Source organism: Dromiciops gliroides, chromosome 3 (assembly GCF_019393635.1).
Source record: "Dromiciops gliroides isolate mDroGli1 chromosome 3, mDroGli1.pri, whole genome shotgun sequence".
NCBI lineage: Eukaryota > Metazoa > Chordata > Mammalia > Microbiotheria > Microbiotheriidae > Dromiciops > Dromiciops gliroides.
The window spans coordinates 300,121,545-300,146,069 of record NC_057863.1 but is presented as its reverse complement, the minus strand read 5'-3'; the positions used below and the strand labels follow the sequence as shown (position 1 = coordinate 300,146,069).

Here is a 24,525-nt window from a genome sequence, read left to right as displayed (position 1 = left end):
CTGAGGCTGGATTTGAACTCAGGTCCTCCTGAATCCAGGGCTGGTGCTTTATCCACTGCGCCACCTAGCTGCCACGGTCAATTTGATTTTTAATACCAGTATAAAAAATAAAAAGGGTGAATTCACCACCAATGAAAATAACACATGAATACTTACAATGATATAAAATTTCCAGGTTAACAGAAGAGGAAATAGAATGCTTAACTGTATAATAGACAAAGAAATTGAACAAGCCATAAATAAGTTCCCTAAAAATAAATCCTTAGGACTAGATGGGTTCACAAATGAATTCTACCAAACTTTTAAAGAACAGTCAATTCCAATACTATATAAACTATTTGGAAAACTAGGCAAAGAAGGCATCCTACAAAATTTCTTTTATGACGCAAATATGGTGCTGATATCTAAACCAGGAAAAGTGAAAACAGAAAGAAAACTATAGACCAATTTTCCTCATGGGTATTGATGCAAAAAATTTAAATAAACATTAGCAAGGAGATGACAGCAAGAGATCACAAAGATCATATACTGTGACCAGGTAGGATTTATACCAGGAATGCAGGGCTGTTTCAATATTAGGAAAAGTATCAGCATAATTAATCATATTAATAATGGCAATCAACAGAAATCATATGATTATCTCAATAGATGCAGAAAAAGCTCTTGATAAAATACAACACTCATTCCTATTTTAAAAATACTAGAAAGTATAGTGACAATGAAGCATTCCTTAAAATGAAAAATAGTATTTGTCTAAAATTATCAGTAAGCATTATCTGTAATGGGAATAAGTGAAAAGCCTTCCCGGTAAGATCAGAAGTGAATCAAGGATGCCCACTATCAGCACTATAATTTACTATTGTACTAGAATGCTAGCTATAGGAATAAGAGAGAAAAAGAAATTGAAGGTATTAGAATAGGCAATGAGGAAACAAAACTATCACTCTTTGTAGACAATATGATGGTATATGTAAAGTATCTTAGAGAATCAGCTAAAAATGAATTGAAATAATTAATAGTAAAGCTGTAGGACATAAAATAAACCTACAATAAATCATCGGCATTTTTGTAAATTACCAACAATGTCCTACAGAAAGATACAGAAAGAGAAATTTGATTTAAAACAACTTCAGACAATGTAAAATACTTGGGAGTCTGCCTACCAAGACAAACCCAGGTACTATATGAACACAATTACAAAACACTTTTCATACAAATAAAGTCAGATCTAAACAATTGGAAAAAATGTTAAATGTTCATGGGTAGGTTGAGCCAATGTAATAAAAAGAACAATTCTACCTGGTAGTTAAATGTCATATTAATCAAACTACAAAAAATATTTTGTAGAATTAAAAACAAACAAACAAAATTCATCTGGAAGAACAAAAGGCCAAGAATACTAAAGAAGTTGAAAAAAATGGGAAGGAAAGTGACCTAGCAGTACCACATCTCAAACTGTATTACAAAGCAGTGATCATCAAAACAATCCAATAATTGCTAAGAAATAGAGTAGTGGATAAGTGGAATAGATTAAGTCCAAAAATACACAGTAATAAATGACCACAGTAATCTACTATTTGATAAACCCCTAAGCCCAAGCTTTTGGGACAAAAAGTCATTATTTGACAAAAATTGTTAGGAAAACTGGAAAGCAGTTGGGCAGAAATTAGGTCAAAATGGATTACATGATTTGGACATAAACGGTAATATCATAAGCAAATTAGAAGAGCATGGAAAAAATTTGCCTGCTGGATCTATGGATGAGGGAAGAATTTATAACCATACAAAAGACAGAGAACATTACAAGATATAAAATGAATACTTTTGATTACATTGAATTAAAAAGTTTTTGTATAAATAAAATCAAATTCATCCAAGATTAGAAGGAGAGAAGGACACTGTGAAAAATTTTTGTGGTAATTTTTTCTGATAAAGGCCTCATTTCTCAAATATATAGAGAACTGAGTAAAATTTGTAAAAATACAAATCATACCTCAATTGGCAAATGGTCCAAAGATATGAATAGGCAGTTTTCAGAAGAAGATATTAAAGCTATCTATAGTCATATGAAAAAATGATCTAAAACACTATTGATTAGAGAAATATAAATAAAAACAACTTTATGGTACCACCTCACACCTATTATTAGATTGACTAATATAATAGAAAAAGAAAATGTTGGGGGGAATGTGGAATGTGGAATGTGGAAAAATTGGGACAGTAATGAATGCGCTGTTGGTGGAGGGGAGAACTAATACAACCATTCTGGAGAACAATTTAGAACTCTGCCCAAAGAGCTATAGAACTGTCCACACAGGAATACTACCTCTAGTTTGTATCTCAAAGAGATGAAAGAAAAAAGAAAAGGAACTATATTTATACAAAAATATTTATAGCAGCTCTCTTTGTGATGACAAAGAATTGGAATCGAGGGGATGCCCATCAATTGGGGAATGGCTGAATAAGTGGTGGTATATGATTTCGATGGAATACTATTGTGCTATAAGAAATGATGGGCAGGATGTGTTAAAAAAAACCTGGGAAGAATTTATACGGACTAATGCAAAGTGAAGTAAGCAGAACCAGGAGAATATTGTACACAGTAACAGCAATATTGTACTGGGATCAACTATAAATGACTTATTATCAGCAATACAATGATTCAATACAATTCTGACGGACTTGTGATGAAAAATATCCACCTTCAGAGAAAGAACTGATAGAATATAAAAGCAGATTGAAGCATACTTTTTTTTTGGTGAAGCAGTTGGGGTTAAGTGACTTGCCCAGGGTCACACAGCTAGTAAGTGTTAAGTATCTGAGGCCAGATTTGAACTCAGGTCCTCCTGAATCCAGGGCCAGTGCTCTATCCACTATGCCACCTAGCTGCCCCGAAGCATACTTTTTAAACTTTATTTTTCTTGGGGTTTTTTTTGCCTGTTTTCTTTTGCAACATGGATAATATAAAATATGTTTTGCATGACTACACAAGTATAATCCTATCAAATTACTTGCTTTTTCAATGGAAGAGGGGTGGGAAGCAGGGGGAGAATTTGAAATTCAAAAATGTTCAAAAGATGAATATTAAATTTTTTTACAAGTAATTGAGGAAAAAATTAAAGAAAAGAAAAACAGAAAAAGAACTTCAGTAATTACTCGTGCATCTGCTTGTCTAAGTCTCTTCTGAAGATTATCTTAAGTTAGAGAATTCTTGGGGATCTACCTTGGATCTATTTGAGGTTGACCCTAGTAGAGTCTGGTTTAATCCAGGATTCTGGAGAGGACCCAGATTCCTGGGCAACCCTATAATATACTCGTCCTTAATCAGTGTTCCAAACCATCTATTTTAGAACTGGTCTATAAGGGGTCATAAGTCTGCCCTTCTTTAAGCTAGTACTTTGCAGCTTGTGCTTGAACCTAGCTATAGAATTGATTGGATCAGGGAGAAGAGACATTTACCTTGCTAGCTTTCTCAAGGATTCTCATTCATTGTAGGTTAGGTACTCTTGCAAGTTTATTTAGCCTTTCAGTTTACTTGGGCATTTTTTAGTGAACTGGGAGAGTCTAGTAGACTCATTGACCTTCAAGAGTTAATGAATATGCTTCATCATTAGTCCTTTGGGACTGTGGTTGGTCACTGCATTGATAAGAATTTTTAAGTCTTTCAAAAGTTGTTTGTCTTTACAGTGTTTTTATTATTGTATAGATTTATCTTTTGGTCTTGCTCATTTTATTTTGCAGCATGAGAAATAAATTTTTTGACATGGCCAATGTGGGAATTTGTTTTGCTTGCCTATGTATATTTGATTTTTTCTTTTCCCCCAATATCAAGAGATGGAGTTAAGGAGGCTAGAAGGAGAGAAAATAAATGGTCATTAATTAAAATTAAGCTTCAAAAAAATTAATGAGCACTTACAATACATGACGTGAGTAATTTATTCCTTTGGTCAGGTTTGTTTCTTTTTAGAGTATAGTAATATCTCCTGGTGTGATCCAGCACTTATTTTGGTAAAGATCATTGTGTAGTTCTGAATATTTTAGGAAGGAAAAACGTCTTTTATTTTTAGGGGTTGTCCCTTATTTTACTTTATTCCCTTGCCTAATTGTAGTAAACCTATTGGAGCACCCAGAGAGTGATGGGTTGCACAGAATGGGCAGGTGCAGGTGTATTGCAGTCTGTACCATTGGAGGGAATGACTACATTGAAGAAATCCATTGGAATATTGGAGCATTGGGGTATTTTTTAAGGGAAACAATTTCCTCGGGCATCTCTCTTGGCATAGATGACATGCATTATGATTACATTAAGTACAAACCAAAGCCTATTCTTCTCCTGAGGTAGTAAACATTTTTCTAGCTAAAACTTTTCTGAGATCTAAGCCTGAGGTTCTAGGCTCATATGCCCTGATAGTAAATGCATTTAAATCAAATAATTAGTTCTTTTCCTCTTAAGGGAACAAATCATCAATTCTGGCTTGGTTTCTTCGTACTTCTTTCTCTTTCAGAGGCGATCGAGAAAGCTGATGCTAAGCCACTGTTACACATATTGAGACACTCCCCTTTCCGCTGGCCTGTATTAGAATCTAACATTGGTCCAGAAGGTGTGTGGTCAGAAAGGAAATTCAGCCTCCTTCAGACCCTTGCGGTGTTCCGTGGACAATACAGCAACTCTGTGTTCATCCGTTTATATGTTTCACCTGATGACAGAGAATCCAACAAACACATATTGAAGGTACAGTGAGAGTTTCTTTTATACTTGTTTAGGGAAGTCCATGGTGGATGTTTAGCATGTTTTCCTGTGGGAAGATAGTCAGTCACCCTATAGCATCATCTTGGCAAATTTTTATGTTCTGTTGGATACTTGGATCTGAATTATTTACTTTTCTTCACACAATATATCATTGGTATATTGTGTTTTATTAGCCTAGGTTGTTTGTTTTTCAGTGTTGCATCTCTTTCTTTTGTTGTTGGAGAACTTAATTTTTTTTATTGATATTCTTTGTCTTTTGCCATTTTCAATTCTAAATCTATCCCTCCATGCTTCCTTACACAGAGAGCCACGGGAAGGGAGGAGTAAGGAGGAGAGGAGTTCAATAAAACTGATCCATTATCTGTGTTAAAACTGTATCTTTTTCTGGTCCTCCTGACCACCCTCTACTCTCTTCTAGTCAGTATAGTAAGTTTATCAGGAGCCAGTATAAGTAGCAATAGCCTGAAGTAAGATTGCAAAGGGGAACCTAGAAGTCAAAGATCAAAGGAGCATACTTGACAGATTTCACATCCTGCTAATATGTGCTTTGCTGTCAGGGCCTTTTGGTCCTATGATATGGAAATCCCCGACAAGTTCCAGAAGACCACTAGAACTATAAATGGTGCTGATAACTTTGAGATGTTGTGGATATGTTAACTTTAAAGTTTTACCAAGAACTTTGAGATGATTTGGATATATTAATGAACTAACCTCAAGATAGTTTAGATAAAAGTATGTCCCCCACCAAAACTCTATAAAAATGAGACCCCCAAACTCTTTCCCCTGAGTACTCTTAGATCTCCATCTGTGACCATGCTATTGAGTGCTCCCAACTCTTATCCATGGTTTCATGGGTAATTATCTGTGCTTCTTGCCTTCCCTGTCCTCGTTTCCATTGCTACCTGCCTTCCTCCACCACTTGCCTCTGTCCCTGTCCTATGCTTAACCATGTGAGTTGGCCAGATTTATTCCTGGGGGGCTTGGTCTCTACTTAAAGGGGCTCCCTTTTCTTAAACTCATTGGCTAGAACCATTGACCATATTTTAAACTCAAAAGGTCCTTAGGATATTAATTCACCTAAGTTTAGGAAAAAAGAAACACAAAAATAGAACTCTGCTCAAGGGTCCTAGGTATAAACGCACCTAGTTGAAGCTATGCTCCAAGTAAGGAGAGGTGATGAAGTTTCCATAAAATTGTCCTTCTCCACCCCTCATCAGAGTAACATGATGCTACTTGGAGAGTCAGATTCCAAAGGGCCAAGATTGACTTTCTTCTCCTCTCCCTTTCCCTTCCCCAAACATTTCCTTCCTTTCCCCCTCTCCCCAACCCCCATACCAAAGGACTTTACCAAGTCACATCATTCTGAAATACCAAATTCTTTTCAGCACTGGTCACCACAGTGACAGAAATAGCTTCTAGCCATAAAGCACTTGACATGACAAGGCTTAGGTGCAGAATGTGATACTTCTCTTTGAATATTTAGAGAGCTGTAATGAAGAAAGGGGATTAGAGCTATTCTGCATTGAACCATTGACTATCTTTTAAACTCAACAGGTCCTTGGGATACTAATTCACCTAAGATTAGGAAAGAAGAAACCACACAAAACAGGTAGAACTCTGCTCAAGATTCCTGGGCATAAACTCACCTGGTTGAGGCTATGCTCCAAGTAGGGAGATGTGATGGAGTCCACAGAAATAGCCTGGAAGGTTTTCATTGCCTCAAAGCCCAAGTGATAAGTCACCATTTCTTTGGAGGCCTCCCAAAGATCCTGGTGGAGCTCTGAGTGTATATTCCATGAAGTAGCCCCTGGAGGTCCATTCAGCTTCCTTTAAAAGTCTGTTGCATCAAAATTTACCTCCTTGTAATGTCTACATATTGGTACTAGTTCTCCTCTGGGTGGGTGGGGGGAGGGGAGAGATGTGGAATAAGTTTACTTCCCTTTCTTTGGGATATCTCTTAAAATATTCAAAGATAGGCATCACATTCTGCACCCAAACCTTGCCATTTCAAGGGCTTTATGGCCCAGTAGTGTTTTTCTTAAAACCATTGTTTCCCAAGACTTCACCACACTCTTTACTGAGTCCGGAGAAGAAAACAGCTGGGAAAAAAGCCTGTTATTCTGACTCCTCTCTGCTTCAATGACACCTCCTTAAGTATACTCCTAAATCCCTAGAGCTTCCCTGTCATCAGCTTCTACCTAAAAATGTCCTACCTTCTTCCAACAGTCCAATAAAACCTTCATCAATATTATGGTTGTCTTGTTCTCCCAATAGAAAAGGATTAAGAGTCTTTCCTACTAAGAAAATAAGAAGCTCCTGGACATGCCCTTGGGTAGATCACAATATTATTAAGAGTTTAAGAGAATGCTAGAATACCCTGTACAATTCAGAATTCGTGGATGAAAAGAGGTCAGAATGGATCTGAACCATTGAAATCCAAGAATCTTAGGGAACTGTCCGGACACCTGTTTTATATTTTGGGCATGACTTTTTTCTTCTTCCAGAATTGCCTTGACTGGTTTGAAGCTTTTTGCTAACCAGCTTTTTTGTGCAATCCTGTCTTTGGTCTAGATCTAGAAGAACTCGTACTGCATTCACATTCATATTTTTCTAAGTTCTGAAGCTCTAGTGGATATTATTCTTTTGCAATGTAAAAAGGCCTCCCTGTTAACCTTTTTGAGTGGGAACTGTCACCATCTCCAGGATTCTTCCACTTCTTTCTATTCTCATTTCCATTCTTTTTTTCTATTCTCACCAAACTACTATAGATTCTTATCAATATACTCTTATACTATAAAAAATCCTAATAGATCTTCCCATTTCCATGATTTTATTTCCCTCAAATAATCTTTATATAGTTTTTTTGTTACCCAAAGATATGTACAAAATTTTTCTTTGGTTCCTTATTGCTTACTGAATAGAATCCAAAATCTTTATTGTCATTCAAGGCCCTCTAGAATTAGTGCCACCCTATTATTATAGTCTTATATAGTTTCCCTCTATCAATGTTGTGCTGGTAAATCTTTAACTGGCTGTTCTATGAACATGGAATTCCATCTCTTGGCTCTGGTAATTCTCTCTGGCTGTCTGCCAGGCCTGGAATGCTTTCTCTACTCTGTTGTGACCTCCCTGGCTTCCTTTAAGTCCTAAATAAAATCTCATTTTCTATGGAAAGCTTATCCCAGCCCCTCTTTTTTTTGCTTTTTTTTTTTTTTTTTGGTGAGGCAATTGAGGTTAAGTGACTTGTCCAGTGTCACACAGCTAGTAAGTGTTAAGTGTCTGAGTCTGGATTCGAACTCAGGTCCTCCTGAATCCAGGGCCAGTGCTCTATCCAATGCGCCACCCAGCTGCCCCTCCCAGCCCCTCTTAATTCCAGTACCTTCCTTCTGTTATTTTTTCCCTACTTATCCTGTATGTAGTTTGCTTTCTATTTATTTATTTGAATGCTGTCTCCCCTTTTACACTGTAAGCTCCTTGAGGGTAGGGACTATCTTTTGCCTCTTCTTGTATACTCAGCACTTAAATCAGTGCCTGGCACATAGTAGCCTCTTTTTTGGAGCAAACATTGGCATTTAATAGGCTATGTCATTATAAGGAGAAGAGACAGGGTGTAAGGATGAGGAAGGTGATGTATGGTGCAGAATACTAGACTGATCACAGAGTTATCCTCTCCAAGCTTAACATTCACATTCAGAAAAAGAGGCAGTCCCAAGGCAAGACAATGACCAGAAGACTTAATGTCAGCAGGTTAGAGCTCTTCTCTGAGTGTGAACAGTTTGTTGCTAACTTGGAAGGAAAGCTGAGTCAGCACACAGTTGGAAACAATGGAGCAGAAAAGGAGTGGGCAACTTTCAGAGATTTGGTGTACAGCACTGCATTTACTCATCTAGGCTGGAACACTCACAAACATCAAGACCATTTTGATGAAAATTATGGGAAAATTCAAAAGTTGCTAAATGAAAAATGCGAACTGCAAAGGGTTTCTCAACAAGATAGTTCATCTATCTCTAAGAAGGCAGTGTTTAACTCCATTAAAAGTTTAGTACAAGTGAAGCTTAGAGAGATACAAGATTATTGGCTGAGTAAGAAGGTAGATGAAATTCAGTTTTGCACTGATATTAGCAATTTACACTGTTCTTATGATGCCTTGAAGGCCTTAGACCAAAGGAATTTTGGCCCTCGACCATAGGGGTCAACTATGTGGTTGATGGAGCCACATTGATTTGTGGTAAGGACATGATCCTGGAAAGATGGGCTGAACACTTCCATGGTGCTCCCAACAGATTGTTAGCAACCAATGCTGAAAACATTGCCTATATACTGGGTTGGTGAGAGGAAAATAGACTCAGACATGATTAGGGGTCTCACTTGATTATTCTGAGAAGTTTGGAGGTGGTGGGGTTGAGAGTCACTAAATTATAGATCTTATCTCCTGAATACCTTCTTTGGTTCTGCTGTGGAATAGAATGAAAAAGCATTTATTAAGTTCTTCTCCAATGCCAACCACTGGAAATAAAAGGAAAGGGAAGGGAATAAGGAAGGAAGAAAATAAGTAGCACCTACTATGTGTCAGGATCTGTGCTAAGTACTTTACAAATATCTCATGATCCTTAAAACAGCCCTAGTAGGTAGTTGTTATTATGGTCCTTTTTTTTTTTTTTTTTTGCGGGGCAATGGGGGTTAAGTGACTTGCCCAGGGTCACACAGCTGGTAAGTGTCAAGTGTCTGAGGCCGGATTTGAACTCAGGTACTCCTGAATCCAGGGCTGGTGCTTTATCCACTGCGCCACCTAGCCGCTCCCTATGATCCCTTTTTGATAGTTGAGGCAGGAAGAGATTAAATGACCTTCATAGCTAGTAAGTATCTGAGGCTGAATTTGAACTGGAATCTTCCTGACTCCAAGCCCAGAACTCCATCCACTGCACTAATTAGATGCCTCTAATTAAAAAGTGAGACAGTCACTGGGCTAAAAGAGAAGAAACAAATGTAGGAGGGGCTTTTAATGTGTATGGATAGGTTCTTTTGCATGAAAACCATGAGTAGATGACCACATGCTCTGTGTCCCTATGGTCATGGATTATAACAAACCTTTCTAGAACAATGAAAAAGACAGGTATCAGACCTTAATAATCAGGTGATATACACTTGAAAATATTTACCTCTTATTCTCACTTTTCAACTCCATTATTCAATGATTCCTAAAGCTTGAAGGTACCTTAGGGATAATTAAGTGAACAATTATTTAAGCACCTAGTATGTGCCCGAGATTGTGCTAAGTAATTTTTTTCATTATTTTTTTCCTTTTTTCTTTTCTTTCTTTTTTTTTTTGCTAAGCAGTCTTTATAGATATCTCATTTGATCTTCACAATGATCCCATGAGCTAGATGCCATCATTATCCCCATTTTACAGTTAAGGAAACTGAGGCTCAGGAAGTAAAGTACCTTGCTCAAGGTCATGTAGCCAGCTAGTGGCAGAGCAGAGACTTAAACATATATCTCCTGACTCTTCTATGTCTTATTCTTTTCTTTGCGAGGCAATGAGGGTTGAGTGACTTGCCCAGGGTCACACAGCTAGTAAGTGTCAAGTGTCTGAGGCTGGATTTGAACTCAGGTCCTCCTGAATCCAGGGCGGTGCTTTATCCACTATGCCACCTAGCTTCCCCTCTATGTCTTATTCTACTGGACCATGATGCCACTTTGAAATGAAGTTGGTGAGCTGGACCACAATTCAGTAGCTACATTAGCTGCTTAATATATCTGCTATAGTATATGAGGTCTGAGGTAGTGGTTTTGTCATATGGACCTCAAACATCACTTCTGTCTCCTGGGGATGACTTCTTCTCTGAATCAACTCACTTTAACATAATTAAGACCTACAATGAACAACAAAGAGACTTTATAGGGATTTGTAGATTAAAGCAAATTTGAATGTAGACGAACTTAGTTTAGATCCTAGGAGTCTCATTCATTTGGTAAATTCCATCCAAGTGTGTAAGTGTATATGTGTGGCCAGTTTCAGCACATATACTATTGGACTCATATGAAAGAGTTAACATTCTAAACAAAGCCTGGTCTCTGTTTCCTTCTGATTCCAGCTGCAAGATTCTATCTCTAGTGGTTCAACTTCTAGTTTTCTTCTAGCTGGAAGCTTTCCTCAATGGCTGTTGGCTTTCTTACTTTTCAGAAATGTGATTCTCTGGGAGGTCTGCTTCAGGACAACAAATCTATAGAGGATGCCAACATTTTAATTTCAGTTGTAGTAGTTGGCAAGGTAGGATGTAAATTTGTGCAGCAACCCAAATATCAGTGCTACTTGTCCATCTTGTATGTATTAGAATGTCTTACCTAAGGTATTCAGCTGGAAAACTTTTGTGTTATTATCCAACTTTTATAAGCAAGCAGAAGCCTGGATGCCTGTGATGGTTTGCCAAATGAAACCTTCCTCTTTGACTGGCAAAGGACTACATTCAAGAATTCAAATGTGACCTGAGTGCAAAGAACCTTATGAATCTTTATATATCATTGTTATGCAAATATTGCAGTATTTTTGCACTCAAAGATACATTACCCTGTACCTACAGAGAAAGTGCCTGCTGACAATAAGAGTCAATTTTTACTGCTATACCCTAACTCAAGCAGCTCAGAAAAAAGCACTTTTCTAACTGAAATGCTTTCTCTCTGTGTGTGTGTGTGTGTGTGTGTGTGTGTGTGTGTGTGTGTGTAGGTGATAAATTGGAATATCCATTAGGGATCAATTCAAACTTCCAGGAAAAAAAAGTCTGTCTTTAATATCCCTCAAGTTTACTTTGTCTTACTGAGACAATAAGTATTACGCTTTAAAGGAAAGTTTTGTGTGAATTTGATCTTGACTGAGTGTTTTGGACAGTTGGGGCTGCCTGAGCATGTGATACTATTTAGGGAAAACAATGATGTAAAATCATTATCACACAACATCCTACTTTTATTTGACACTCTGTCTAAATGCACAAAGATGGCAAGGAATTGTTTTATTAGAAATGAAATCTCTCTCATTTTTCTGTCCTGCCTTTCTCTACATCATTATTTGCCAGATGTTTCTCTCTTTAGTCCCTGGGTGCTTCCTATCTAGGGATTTGTTATAATTAAAATATCAGTTCATGTATAACTTGGGCAAAAGTCTCCTATTTCTGGCGGAATGTGTTAGATTCCACATTTTTCCCCCTTTTAGCCTGTGATATTCCAATTTGTTGTAAATATAAGGACTTTTATTTTTTGTCAGTTTAGGACAGAACCAGAATATTCTGGTTCTGATTGATATATTCAATGGATATTCCAATTTTTCCACACCTTTTCAAAAAGCCTAGTTTTAAAAGTGGTTTGGAGGATGAGGAAGGCAACTGGTACATCCTTAGCCTGTCTTCTCATCTGTAAAATGAGAGGGTTGGAATGATTGCCACCATGACAGAGGGTTTTTTTAAAGTTTCTTGTGACATTATATAATTAGTCTTAGTCTATATATTTAAGTGATTTCTTGAAATCATAAACAACTTTAAGGTTTGAATAAGTTCAAATAAATTTCATTTGAAGCATCAGACATTTGGTGCTTAGATTTGACTTTTATTTTGCCTTTCTTGGTACTGGTTGTCCTGTGCCTTGGATATTTCCTTTCCTTGAGACTTATTCTTCTCAAGAGAAATGCCAAATGGCTTAAGTGTTAGATTTAAAGCCAAGGTAATGTATATGTAATTCTATATTTAACGGTCCAGGGTTACACTGAGGATTTTGAAGAAACTCTAGAATGTCGGCTTGATTTCAGTAGCTGGCTCTGTGACTGAATTTTCACAGGCAGATGAAGGAGGGGAGTTGGTGAAGGTAGGAGAAAGAATACTAGGCTAGGAAGCAGGAAAAATATCCTAATGCCAGTGCTAATGCCCTTTAAATGTAGGAGGGATAGGACAGTAAGGTGGTGTAGTGGATAGAACACCAGCCCTGGTGTCAGGAGGACCTGAGTTCAAATCTGACCTCAGGAACTTATTAGATGTATGATCCTGGACAAGTTACTTAATTCTGATTGCCTCCAAAAAATGTAGTAAGAAATTTGGAATAGGGATGGGTTTCGGACGAAAGAAAATAAGTTCTGTTTTGGACATAGGGCTGTAGATTCCTACAGAAATATCCAGTTTTAAGTAACCAATAGGTAGTTGGTGATGCATAATTGGAGCTCAAAAGTGAGATTAAGGTAAAATAATTAGCTCTGAGAATTATCTAGTGACCAAAGATTAGAGAGAGTGGGGATGACATTGGGCCAATATGCCAAAGAAGACAGTAGGGGATGGACTCAAGGACACATATAAAGGAGTTGGCCTTGGCAAAGAAAATGGCCACATTTTCATCAAAGATGGGATGAAAGGATGTAAAACACTGCAAACTTCAAGTGCTATATAAATACCAGTTATTATTATTATTAGTTTATAGTCACCATCTGGGCCAGTGCTGATTCCATTCTTTAAGCCTTCTACCACACTCCTGCTAAGCTCAAGTGATGTTTATAGAGCAATACAAGGGTATGTTGTTAAATACGTAACAATCAGGCTAAAAAAAGGATGCACACACTTTTAAGTTTACTCTGCATTGTTAATAAGCTTTCAAGCACTTGGGACTTGATTTTAGCACACCAGTGTCTTAATCTAATGCCTTCCTTCTGAGATCATTTATAGTATGTCTTGTTTTTTTACTTGTTATTTGCTAAATATATATATATATCTTATTTTATATATTTATATATATATTTTTTTCTTTCCATGTTATTTTTCTCCTTAGACTAAGAGGTCCTTGAGAGAAGGGTTTGGTTTTTTTCTTTTCTTTGGATTCCCCAGCCCTTAACACAGTACCTAACATATTTGTTGTTGTTGTTCAGTCATTCAGTTGTGTCTGACTATTCATGGCCTTGTGAACTTATCCATGGAGTTTTCTGGGCAAAGATACTGGAGTGATTTGCCATTTCCTTTTCTAGTGTGTCTCCATTTTACAGATGAAGAACTGAGGCAATAGGGGTTAAGCGACTTGCCTTGGTTAACAAAGCTAGTAAGTGTCTGGGGCCCGATTTTGAATTCAGATCTTCCTGATTCTAGGCCCTGTACTCTATCTACTGCACCACCTACCTGACTAACACATAGTAGGTGACTAATAAATGCTTGTTGGGGGATTGACTTATAATGATAATTTATCAAATTATAAAAGTTATCATTTGTTGGGTTTCTATTGGTAGACAGCACTGAATAAATTTTTTTTTGTGTGTGTGTGTGTTTTTTTTTTTTGGTGGGACAATGGGGGTTAAGTGACTTGCCCACGGTTACACAGCTAGTAAGTGTCAAGTGTCTGAGGCCAGATTTGAACTCAGGTACTCCTGAATCCAGGGCCAGTGCTTTATCCACTGCGCCACCTAGCCGCCCCCTGAATAAATTTTTAATGAAATCAGAATAAAACCTTTAGCATAGCCAAGGTGTCTAATATAATGCAAGAAACTTCAGCAAATTTCTAATTTGGTAATATTTTTATTTTAACAGCTAGACCAAGCGACTCTCTCCTTAGCAGTGAGGGAAGATTACTTGGATAACAGCACAGAAGCTAAAGCTGTAAGTTTCTTTTACCTGTTATTGCCTGTCTTTGCTAAGTGAAACACTCTTTTCAGGTTCATAGTTCAATATTAGAAATGGACCATGCTGCTACCCTGGGTTAGGAGCAGTAGAATCAACCATTCTATATTCTTTGTGTAGGAAGAAATGTTGGCTTCTTCTGGCTTTGGTCTTTTAAAAGATCTGGGTGTCTGAATCATAGTTTTCTTCTTTTTATATTAAAATTTTGATGATTTTATTCTCAACTTAACTCCCCCCAAAATAATGGTTCCTTTCCATACACATAGCAGAATACAAAAAAAAAAAAAAAGGATTCTATAGGAAACCACAACTAGAGGTCCTCCTCCCCCCATCAAGGAAATAGCGGAATATTCCAAGTAAGTGGAGTAGATGAGAGAGTCTATTACAGAGTCCATTAGCAGATACAAATGAGAACATGGTAGGAAGTGAGTTTCTAAGTGCTGAGGGAATTCCTAGTTGAGCAAGAAGAGTCAAGTGGCATTAAGCAGGCAGAACTTCCTGTGTCAGCCTAATCTGAAGAGCCCCTGAAGACTGGGTTAGAACTGGAAAAATTTAAATACCTTGGGAGAATGTTCTGAGACTCCAAATGAATCGAGTACCTCCAGAAGATGTTTAATCTTTCCTAGTTAATCCATTCCACCCCCAAGCTGTCAGGGTTAAAGGTCTTCTGTAAGACTTTGCTGAACTGGAGCACATTAGAAGCTTGCTTCTTCCCCTCCCCACCCCCACCTCACCTTCCTGGATACCTGAGGTAGCTTTCTAGTCTGGGGAAAGAGTTCAGATCCCAGACTCACCAGCTTGGGGACATATACCAAAGGCAGGGGGCAGGTGTCTTTCATTTTAGAATTGAATGCAGTGAACATCTGCTGAGCTGTGAGTTCCCTCAATGTTCATAAAATGTACCAAAATGCTATCTCACCTTTTGGTTGAGGATCTATTGAAACTGAACCTGTAGCTGTATGATGACTTATATTGCCCTTCTCCCAGAAAGAAAGGATTTCCAAAGTAAGAAACCTCATATTTAGAAAGGAAGGTAGCCACTTGAACTCAAGGGATACCTCCTTTATTTGCCAGATTATTAAATTTCCCCAAAATAACAGGAGCACAGTGGAGCTTTTATGGATATTTGTGGAGTAAATTTTAATGTTTTGATGCAGGACCACCTTCTCCTTGACCTCCTCTGAGATGAGAACTAGATTCTTTGTGATAATGAATTTTTCACAAACTAGAACAAAGAGCAAAAAATTAAAACAACAACAAGAAAACCTCAAGAAAACAAACTATATCCTTAGTTTATGTATTGTTGTTATGGTTGATGAACCAGTTTCTCCCTGTCTCTCATGCCATTAGATAATGCTCCCTACTTTTCAACACTATCACTCTTCTCCATAGTTTCATTAAAGTTTCACTTGTCTAGAAAAAGGACTTTTGAACTTTTGGTTATTATTTTGGATTTATTTAAAATTGTTCAAACCCATCACATCCATTTATGTGTATCTAATGACAGGTATCATATGTTTCTAGAAAAAATAGCTCACATTGATCCGTGATGGCTGACTGCCTCTGTTTCCCATGGCAACAGTCCATGAGTGGTTATCAGTTGTCTCTTTCTCAGAGTGGTGGGTGGGTGGATTGGTGGGTGGTGTTACATAAGGCTGGCACTGCAGTATGAGTGCTGTCTGGAAAGCATAAGGTATTTATTTCAATTGGCATGTCTGCCCTCCCTTGTTCTGAATCCAGACATCCTAAGAGATTGTTGTCACGGTCACTTGGCTCTCCATTCTTTTCTAGTACAGAGATGCCCTTTACAAGTTCATGGTGGATACTGCAGTGCTTTTGGGTGCTAATGTCTCTCGAGCAGAGCATGACATGAAATCAGTGCTCAGACTGGAAATTAAAATAGCCGAGGTGAGTAAATAAAAGGTACCATTGGAGCTTGTTACCAAAAAGCTTGGCTTAAGAAATAGGTCTTGAATTTATGGGGCATACATACTCAAAGAACCTATCAGACATCAAAATTGCACCTTGTAACATCTCTTTTGTATTCAACAAGACACTGGCCCCACACATTCATTCCTGGGTATAGTCATTTGTCCCTTGTTCCCTCTACCTTAAGGTTCCTGACCATGCGCATGCTGGTGCTTAGCTATGGTGAGAGAATGTATACGTCACTGTCTACAGAAGCACTGTGGTGATATGCAATGGCAAACAGAAGAGCTGCTTTTGGAGATTTTCCGTATGTGTGAGGAAAGCGTAGTGCTAGGCAATTAGATATAGTGGCTTTTTAGTAAATACTTGCTGACAAAGGAACAGAAGGGACTTTAACACCTTTATCCAACCTCATTCTTGATCCCATTACCTCACAGGAAGAAGCCTGGGTGTAGATTTTGGTTTGGAAGAAATCAATCAACAAATATCGAATGGATCATTGTGATGGAGAGTTGAGGGGGTCCCAAACTGCTGAGTTTGCTTGTGGATCTTTACCAGCAGAAATATTCGGGAGAAAATTCCACGAGATTTCTGGGTCCAGTGAGAGACAAAACAGTTAAATCTAATTATGGAGTCCACCTATAATTCCATGGGGAAAAGGAGAGATTTTTAGCAAGCAGATTTTTGAATATGGGTTAGTTAACAGTTATTGTAGGGTTTGGCAACCTTTCTGAAGTGACTTATTAAGTCTGTATTCATTCCCTTGTGAGGGATGGAGAGGACACCACTGACAGGCTTGCCACAACTCCTGTTCCCACCATGACCTGAACACACCTCCCTCCACAATCCTATTTGTTGCTCCAGGAATGATAATCTCCTGATCCTGTGTGTCATGGATTTTTGACCTCTGGTTTACCCTCTATTTTCTACTAAAAGCTTATAGGGATCTACTTATAGTAGAGCTGCAGGTGTCTAAGTGTGATTGATTCTGATTTACATCAGAGGCCACCAGGGGCAGAACTTGGCAGCTGGCTGCCACTTTTCCCCACTCGATGCTCTGTTTCCAAAAATACATGGGCAACTTGACTGCATCCCATTGGGAGAGTCTGATTTTCTGTTACTGCCTAGACATAGTTATTCCTAACTACTGTCCTTCATACCACTAGGGAATTAAAAGGGAAGTAAAATATATGATCATACCTGTTGAGGAACTTTACAGGCTCAGGGCAGGGGGAGGGGAAGTTAAGCCAGAGGAGGACAGATAAATCCTTTTGAAAAACATTATAAAAATGTATGTACACAACCAATAACCAATATACATTTAGTATGAGAAGGCTTCATGGAGAAGATTCATTCATCCATATATCCATTCATTTATTCATTCATTGAGCCTGCTCAGTGGCATAGTGACTAGAGCACAGGGCTTAGAATCAGGAGGACCTGAGTTCAAATTCAGACTTAGACACTTATTAGCTCTGCAACCTTGGACAAGTCACTCAACCTCTGTTTGTCTCAACTTCCTCAGATGTAAAATGGGGATCATAAGAGCACCTATTTCCCAAAATTGTTGTGAGGATGAAATGGGATAATAATATCTATCCACTGCATCCCAGGCTAGCACCAGTCACCCTGACATTTGTCTGGCCACTGGACTCCGATGACTCTGGAGAAGAGAGAGCTGATGACTTTATGCAGCTCTACTTCACTTAAATCCAATTTATCCCATGATAATGTTGGTCCTCTCTGAGAATGAAGGATGAACAACAATTTGCAAAGTACTTAGAACAGTTCCTGGCACATAATAAATACTTAATAAATGTTGTTTCCTCCCTTTTTTCTTTCCTTCCTTCCTAACTTCCTTCCTTCCTTCCTTCCTTCCTCCTATCATCCCTCTTTTCCTTCCTTTCTCCCTCCCTCCTTTTTTCCTCCTTCCTTCATTCAATAATATTAGGTGCCCACTATTTGACAGGCACTATGCTAGGTACTAGAGATTCAAAGACAAAAATAGAATAGTCTTTGCTTTCAGGGAACATATTTATGGGACAGGTGGTATAGAAACAACATAAGAGGAAACAACATGCATACAGATAAATCCAAGGGATAAATATAAAACATACACAATAAGTACTAAGAATCTGGGAGGGGGTTCAGGAAAGACCTCTTGTGGGGGACAGTACTTGAACTGATCTTTGAAGGGAGCTAGGGGTTATAAGAAGCGGAGATGAGGAAGGAGAACATTTCAGGCATGGGAGAGAGCAAAAGAATGGTGATGAGAGATGGAATGCCACTTACAGGGAATAGCATATCATTTGTTTTCCCTATAATTTAGAGTACATAAGGACAAGTAATGTGAGATCAGTCTTGAAAGAGAAGTTGAAGCCAGACTGTGAAAAGCTTTCAGGGCCAATGAGTGGAGCTTGTACTTTTTTCTAGGGGCAATAAGGAGACACTGAAGCAGTTGGACATGATGACCTCTTGGCTCCCTTTCAGTCTTAATCTCTGATTCCTGGCATTGGCATGAACAGGAGTGGTCAGAATTATCCTTTAGGAATATGCATTTGACAGCTGTGTAGAGAATGGATTGGAGAGAGAAGAGGGTGGCTTCAGGGAGACCAGTAATAGTAGAGGTGATGGCCTGAGCTAAGGTGGTGGATATGTCAGTGGAAAGAAGGGGATGGGCATGAGATGTTATAGATGTAGAATTAATAAGACTTGGTAACTGGGAGGTAATGTAGGAGAGGGCTGAGGGAGAGAAGGTGATTGTAAGGTTGTGACCTTGGGTGACTAGAATGATGCTAGTGCCTTTGTTAGATGGAGGGGAGTTCAGAAGGGAAATGATAATGAGTTACATTTTGGACATATTGACTTTGAGAAGGGAATGTGAGAGTGGGACTCAGGAGGGCTAGATGTATAGATCTGAGACATCTGGAGAGAAGTACTAGTTCAACCTGTAGGATCTGATGATATCACTAAGAGAAAGGGTCTAGAGAGAGAAGAGAAGAGGAACTAGGATAGATCATTGAGTGCTGGTACCACATATAGAGGTTGGTACATCATTGGTGTTCCTGCGAGGAAGATGGAAAAGAAGATGGGCAAGAAGAGAGTCAAGAGATATCAGAATCACAAAAATCAGGGAAGAGAAAGAGTCCTGGACAAGAAGATGGCCCATAGTAGAAAACTTCAGAGAAATTAAAATTATTTCCCTGGAACAAAATTTTGAAGGATGGGAGGGTAAAAGGTGGTGATGGACAGGATGGGTATTAGTAGATATCTAGGAAGGGATAATGACTTGTTTATGATAGTTCAGAGCTAGAATAGGGTAAATTGAGTCTGAGGATATCACATAATATAAGAGTCTAAGGCTCTCATGTGGAACAATTTTTACTTTTTTTCCCCAAAGGAGTACTAGGAGCTATGCTGTGATTTTCAGGTGGATGGTATGATAAAGACTGTATTCCATGGGGACCATTACTGTTGATGAGCATAGAAAATGTTCAATATGGGAAGAGCTGGAAGTTTGGTTTTAGTGAAAGCAGGACATCTGGATGATGCAGTACTGTTGATTGTAAGAAATATGGGGGAGAGAATGTGAAACGTCAGGTCTAGAGATAGAGATTTGGGAGTATGTGGAAAGATAGTAATGGAAAACATACAGTTAGAAGAAGGGAAGAGAGAATCTCAGGTCTAGAGGAACTTGTGGGAAAAGTTCGAGAGTATAACAATTTAAAAAAGAAATATTGGGAAGCAGTGGTTTCCAGATTGTCTGCTCTTCTTCAAAAATATCTTCCTCTCATTCTAAGGAAAAGGGATGGTCTTATTGATATATTGACATCCTAATTATCTGGATGATTATGATAAAGAAGAATGTTATAGTAGGATGTTATAGTAGGATACTGGTAATAAGACATGAGTTCAAGTCCTGCCTTTACAATAGATTGACTATGTCAACTGGGAAAGCCACTTAAATTCTCAGTGCTCAGGCAAATTTGTAAACCTATAAATGGTAGATTAGCTGCTGACTTTGCTGACATTGTAACAGAGAATTTAAGCACTGGGGAATTGTCCTATTCATTGTACTGATAAAATCACAGATCTTGATCACTCCGCTACTCCCTTTCTCTCACCCCAAGAAATTTTCAGGTCAAATAGGGGTTTTCACCAGAATTGCCCAGATTCACTTTTGCTTTTGAAATCTAGTCTTATTTAGGTTATAGCCATAATTGTCAGCATTTCAGATTAGATTATCCTAACATGTATGTCTTTTGTTAATGGAATTTTATTCTTAATAAAACAGGAAGGTTTTTGTTTGTTTAGTTCTACCTAAGATGAAGTTTTGGATAGTGTCCAACTGTGGGAGGGGGGAGAGTGTAGGGGAGAGGAAGTCTTGAAAAGAAAAGATGGCAAAAGAAAAGATGGTAATATAGGGGTTTTCCAGGAAGGGGGAATAACATGTATGTGACTGGCATAGAGGAAGGCAAGCTTAGCTTGAGGGGATCGATTCAATTCAGTTCAACAAATATTTATTGAACCTCAATTATGTGCTAGGCATTGAGGATAGAATGACAAAAATGAAACAGCTCTTGCCCTTGAGGGGCTTATCATTAAAAACCATGATGATGAAGAATTTTAATTTGATTGGAATGGGCATTAGAAGCCATAGCTAGGTTCTCAGAAGTCATATAGTAAGCCCAAAAAAAGCACTTAAAAATAATTTGGGTTTGTTTCCAACAGATAATGATCCCACATGAAAATCGAACCAGTGAAGCTATGTACAATAAAATGAATATTTCTGAACTGAGTGCCATGATACCACAGGTTGGTAAAAAAAATAATCTGAAAAATTTTCATTTTAATAGATTGTTTAAAAAACCAAGATGTGTGATTTTTTTGCTTAGGAAAAATGCCCTTTCAGCCTATTGTTATCACCATCTCTGCCAGCAATTAGAGAAATAGGATGTCCACTGGTTTGATTGATTTGGGTGATGCAATACTGATCCTGTCACATGGAGAAGATGTAGCCTTTCCTGTTGTTGCAAGCACCTGTGATTGATTTACCCCTATTTGACAGCTCTGGCTTTGGATTCAGAGGACTTGGGTTCAGATTCTTACTCTGCCATTGTGTGACCTTGGACAAATCAATTCACTTTTTTGGGGCCTCAGTTTCCTCATCTTTAAATGAGGAGGTTGGATTAGATAATCCTGGAGGTTTCTTAAAGCTCCAAATATTTGATCCTATAATCTAATGCTCCTATGATCCTTTTAGAACTTGCCTGGGAGGATGCCCAAGAGAAAGGTGAAAAATGACATATCCATGTGCTGCCAAAATCTGTGCAGGCCCCAGGAACGTGTTCTGTTTTATGTAACAAACAGGTATAGATTTTAAGGAATGACAGCTCATTTTTTAGATTAGATTTATTACCTCTGGAGAAGAGGTACTGCTAGGTTGAATTTCATTTTTATACCAAGTTCTCTACTGGGGCCTCAGATTCCCACTTGTAAATTGAAGGGATTGAACTAGATGGTATCTGAGGTTTTTTCCAGCTCTGGGTCTATCATCCTACTTTTTTAAACAATTGAATGCATGTGGTCAGAATGCTTGTTTTTCTTTTTCATGATCCTCAATAACTAACCTTTGCCTTTTTCCCCTTCTCTTTTCAGTTTGACTGGCTCAGTTATATCCAAAAGGTCATAGATACGAAACTCTACCCTGACCTAAAGGATATAGGCCCATCAGAAAACGTGGTGGTCCGAGTACCACAATACTTTAAAGATCTGTTCAGGATTCTGGGATCTGAGAGGAAAAAGTAAGGACTTCTTATGAATTTTACTTCGTTCAATACTAAATTTCAAATCTCTTCCTTGTCATCTTTAAAAAAAAGTTTTTAAAAAAGATCATATTTAGTAAAAATTTTAAAAAAACCATAGGGAAAAATGTGTGGCCCTTTGAGGAAGATAGATTAGGCCTCAACTGCAATGTGAAAGTAAGTAATGTACTTCTGGCAATCATAACACACCCACGATGTTTCTACCCCAATTCACAGCCCTCTCGGGTAAAAATTACTTAGATGGCCTAAATTGTTTATTATCTCCCCTGGTGTTTATGGAATGAGCTATGTAATGATGTTATTTTCCTGTGCTTTCTACAAGACTGTTCCTTTTTCATTTCATTTTTTCCAAGTTTTTTGTTTCTTTCTTTCAATTTTCTTGAAGCCAACCCTCTTTTGTAAGGTTCAGCTATTTTGCAATACTAAACAGCCTTAAAAATGAAAAGACAGAAGACCATTATGGGAACCTCTTGTGTGTATGTGTGTGTGTGTGTGTATGAGGATGGGGAGTAGAAGCAGCAATAAAGCAATTTCAGAAAATGTCAATTTAAAAAAAATAAGATTTAGGCTATATCACCTTATAACTTAAGTACAAAACAGAGCATGTAGTGACTACAAATCCTTATGATCCTTAGGAAAGAGGATACCTCATCTTCCTTAAGTTATTCATATTTGACTGATGATTTACTTAGCTAGAATAAGAGCCTGGACTAGAATTTGTTGTTGTGGTTGTTGTTGTTTTTGGCTAACCTTTTTCAGACAAGTGTGGCATAGCCAATTTTTTTTTTTTTTTGCAGAGCAATGAGGGTTAAGTGACTTGCCCAGGGTCACACAGCTAGTGTCAAGTGTCTGAGGCCTGATTTGAACTAAGGTCCTTCTGAATCCAGGGCTGGTGCTTTACCCACTGCACCACCTAGCTGCCCCACAAGTGTGGCATAGCACAAGGAGTACTGGATTAAGAGTCAGAGGACCTGAATTCCAATTTAGCCTCAGTCACTTGCTTGTTAAAAGATATTAAGTAAGTCACCTTGCCTCCTTGGCTTTAGTTTTCATATCTATAAAATGAGAGGTTTGGGCTAGATAGGGAGCATTTATGGGGCATTTTAACGTTAGCAAAACACTTTACAGATGTTATCTTATTTGATCCTCACAGCAACTTTGGGAATTGAGTGCTATTATTATGCCTTATTTTATAATTGAGGAAACCGAAGCTCAGAAAAGTTGAGACTGGGGGAGGGGGGGGGCGGCGGTGGTGGGCCTGGGGCCAGTGATTGGGTAACAAGCATCTGAGGGAGGATTTGACCTCAGGTCTTCCTGATTCCCAGTATAGCTCTCCCTTCACTGGGCCACTGAACCAATGATCTTTAAGGGCCTTTCCAGCTCTAGATGTGTGATGCTATGAATCTGTTAGATGTTATAAAATATCTGGTGCATAAGGTAGCCCTTGGTTATTGCCCATTTACCAGCTAGGGAAAATTTATGATGATTTACTTAAATATAAGTTCCTTCAGGGGTGAGACAATTTATTTTTTGTGTAGCACAATGCCTGGAAAATTCAAAACAAAACAAATAAAAAACCCCACTTAAATACTTAGTTTTGTTTTTTTTAAATATTTATTTTATTCTGAACTTAAGAAATAAAACAAGCATTTCCATAACATAGTAGGATAGAAAAAAAAAGATTGCACAAGAACCTGCAAATCTTATATAGGGGCAGCTAGGTGGTACAGTGGATAAAGCATCAGACCTGGATTCAGGAGGACCTGAGTTCAAATCCAGCCTCAGACACTTGACACTTACTAGCTGTGTGACCCTCGGCAAGTCACTTAACCCCCATTGCCCCACCCCCCAAAATCTATTATATACACCTTACTATTCCTGTTAAATATATAATAAGCTTATCATGTACCATTTTCCCCCTTTTTTTCTTTCCCCACCCTGCCCCTGTGCTAGAAATGGCTACCGTTAGTACAAATATATAAGATCATTCTATACATACTTCTATTTCTCAGCTATTTCTCTGGATGCAGATATCATATTCCTTTATATGTCCTTTGTAGTTAATTTGGGTATATATAGTGGTCAGAATGACTTAATCACTCAAAGTTGTCCTTAAAACAAGATTGCTGTTACTGTATACAACATTCTCTTGGTTTTGCTCATTTAGCTCCTCATTATTTTGTGCAAATCTATCCATGTTTTTCTAAGCTCATCAAACTCATCATTTATTATAGCATAGTAGTATTCTATGACGATCATGTACTAGAACTTGTTTAGTCATTCATTCAACAAATACTTGTACACATGTATGCTATTTAAATGGAAATGTAATCACTATAACTATCTAGCTGTCTAAAAGAGAAGCAACATAGTTTATTGGGAAGAG

At 38.0% G+C, this 24,525-nt stretch overlaps 1 protein-coding gene across 1 annotated transcript in view; it reads left to right on the top strand.

Moving 5' to 3' along the window:
* Nucleotides 1-24,525, top strand: part of PHEX (phosphate regulating endopeptidase homolog X-linked) — a 270,635-nt gene that overhangs the window by 56,839 nt on the left and 189,271 nt on the right. The window contains exons 5-9 of the mRNA XM_043998684.1: nt 4,506-4,732; nt 14,296-14,364; nt 16,177-16,293; nt 21,046-21,129; nt 21,973-22,118. Coding sequence (XP_043854619.1) covers nt 4,506-4,732; nt 14,296-14,364; nt 16,177-16,293; nt 21,046-21,129; nt 21,973-22,118 — 643 coding nt within the window. The remainder of the gene's footprint in view (nt 1-4,505; nt 4,733-14,295; nt 14,365-16,176; nt 16,294-21,045; nt 21,130-21,972; nt 22,119-24,525) is intronic.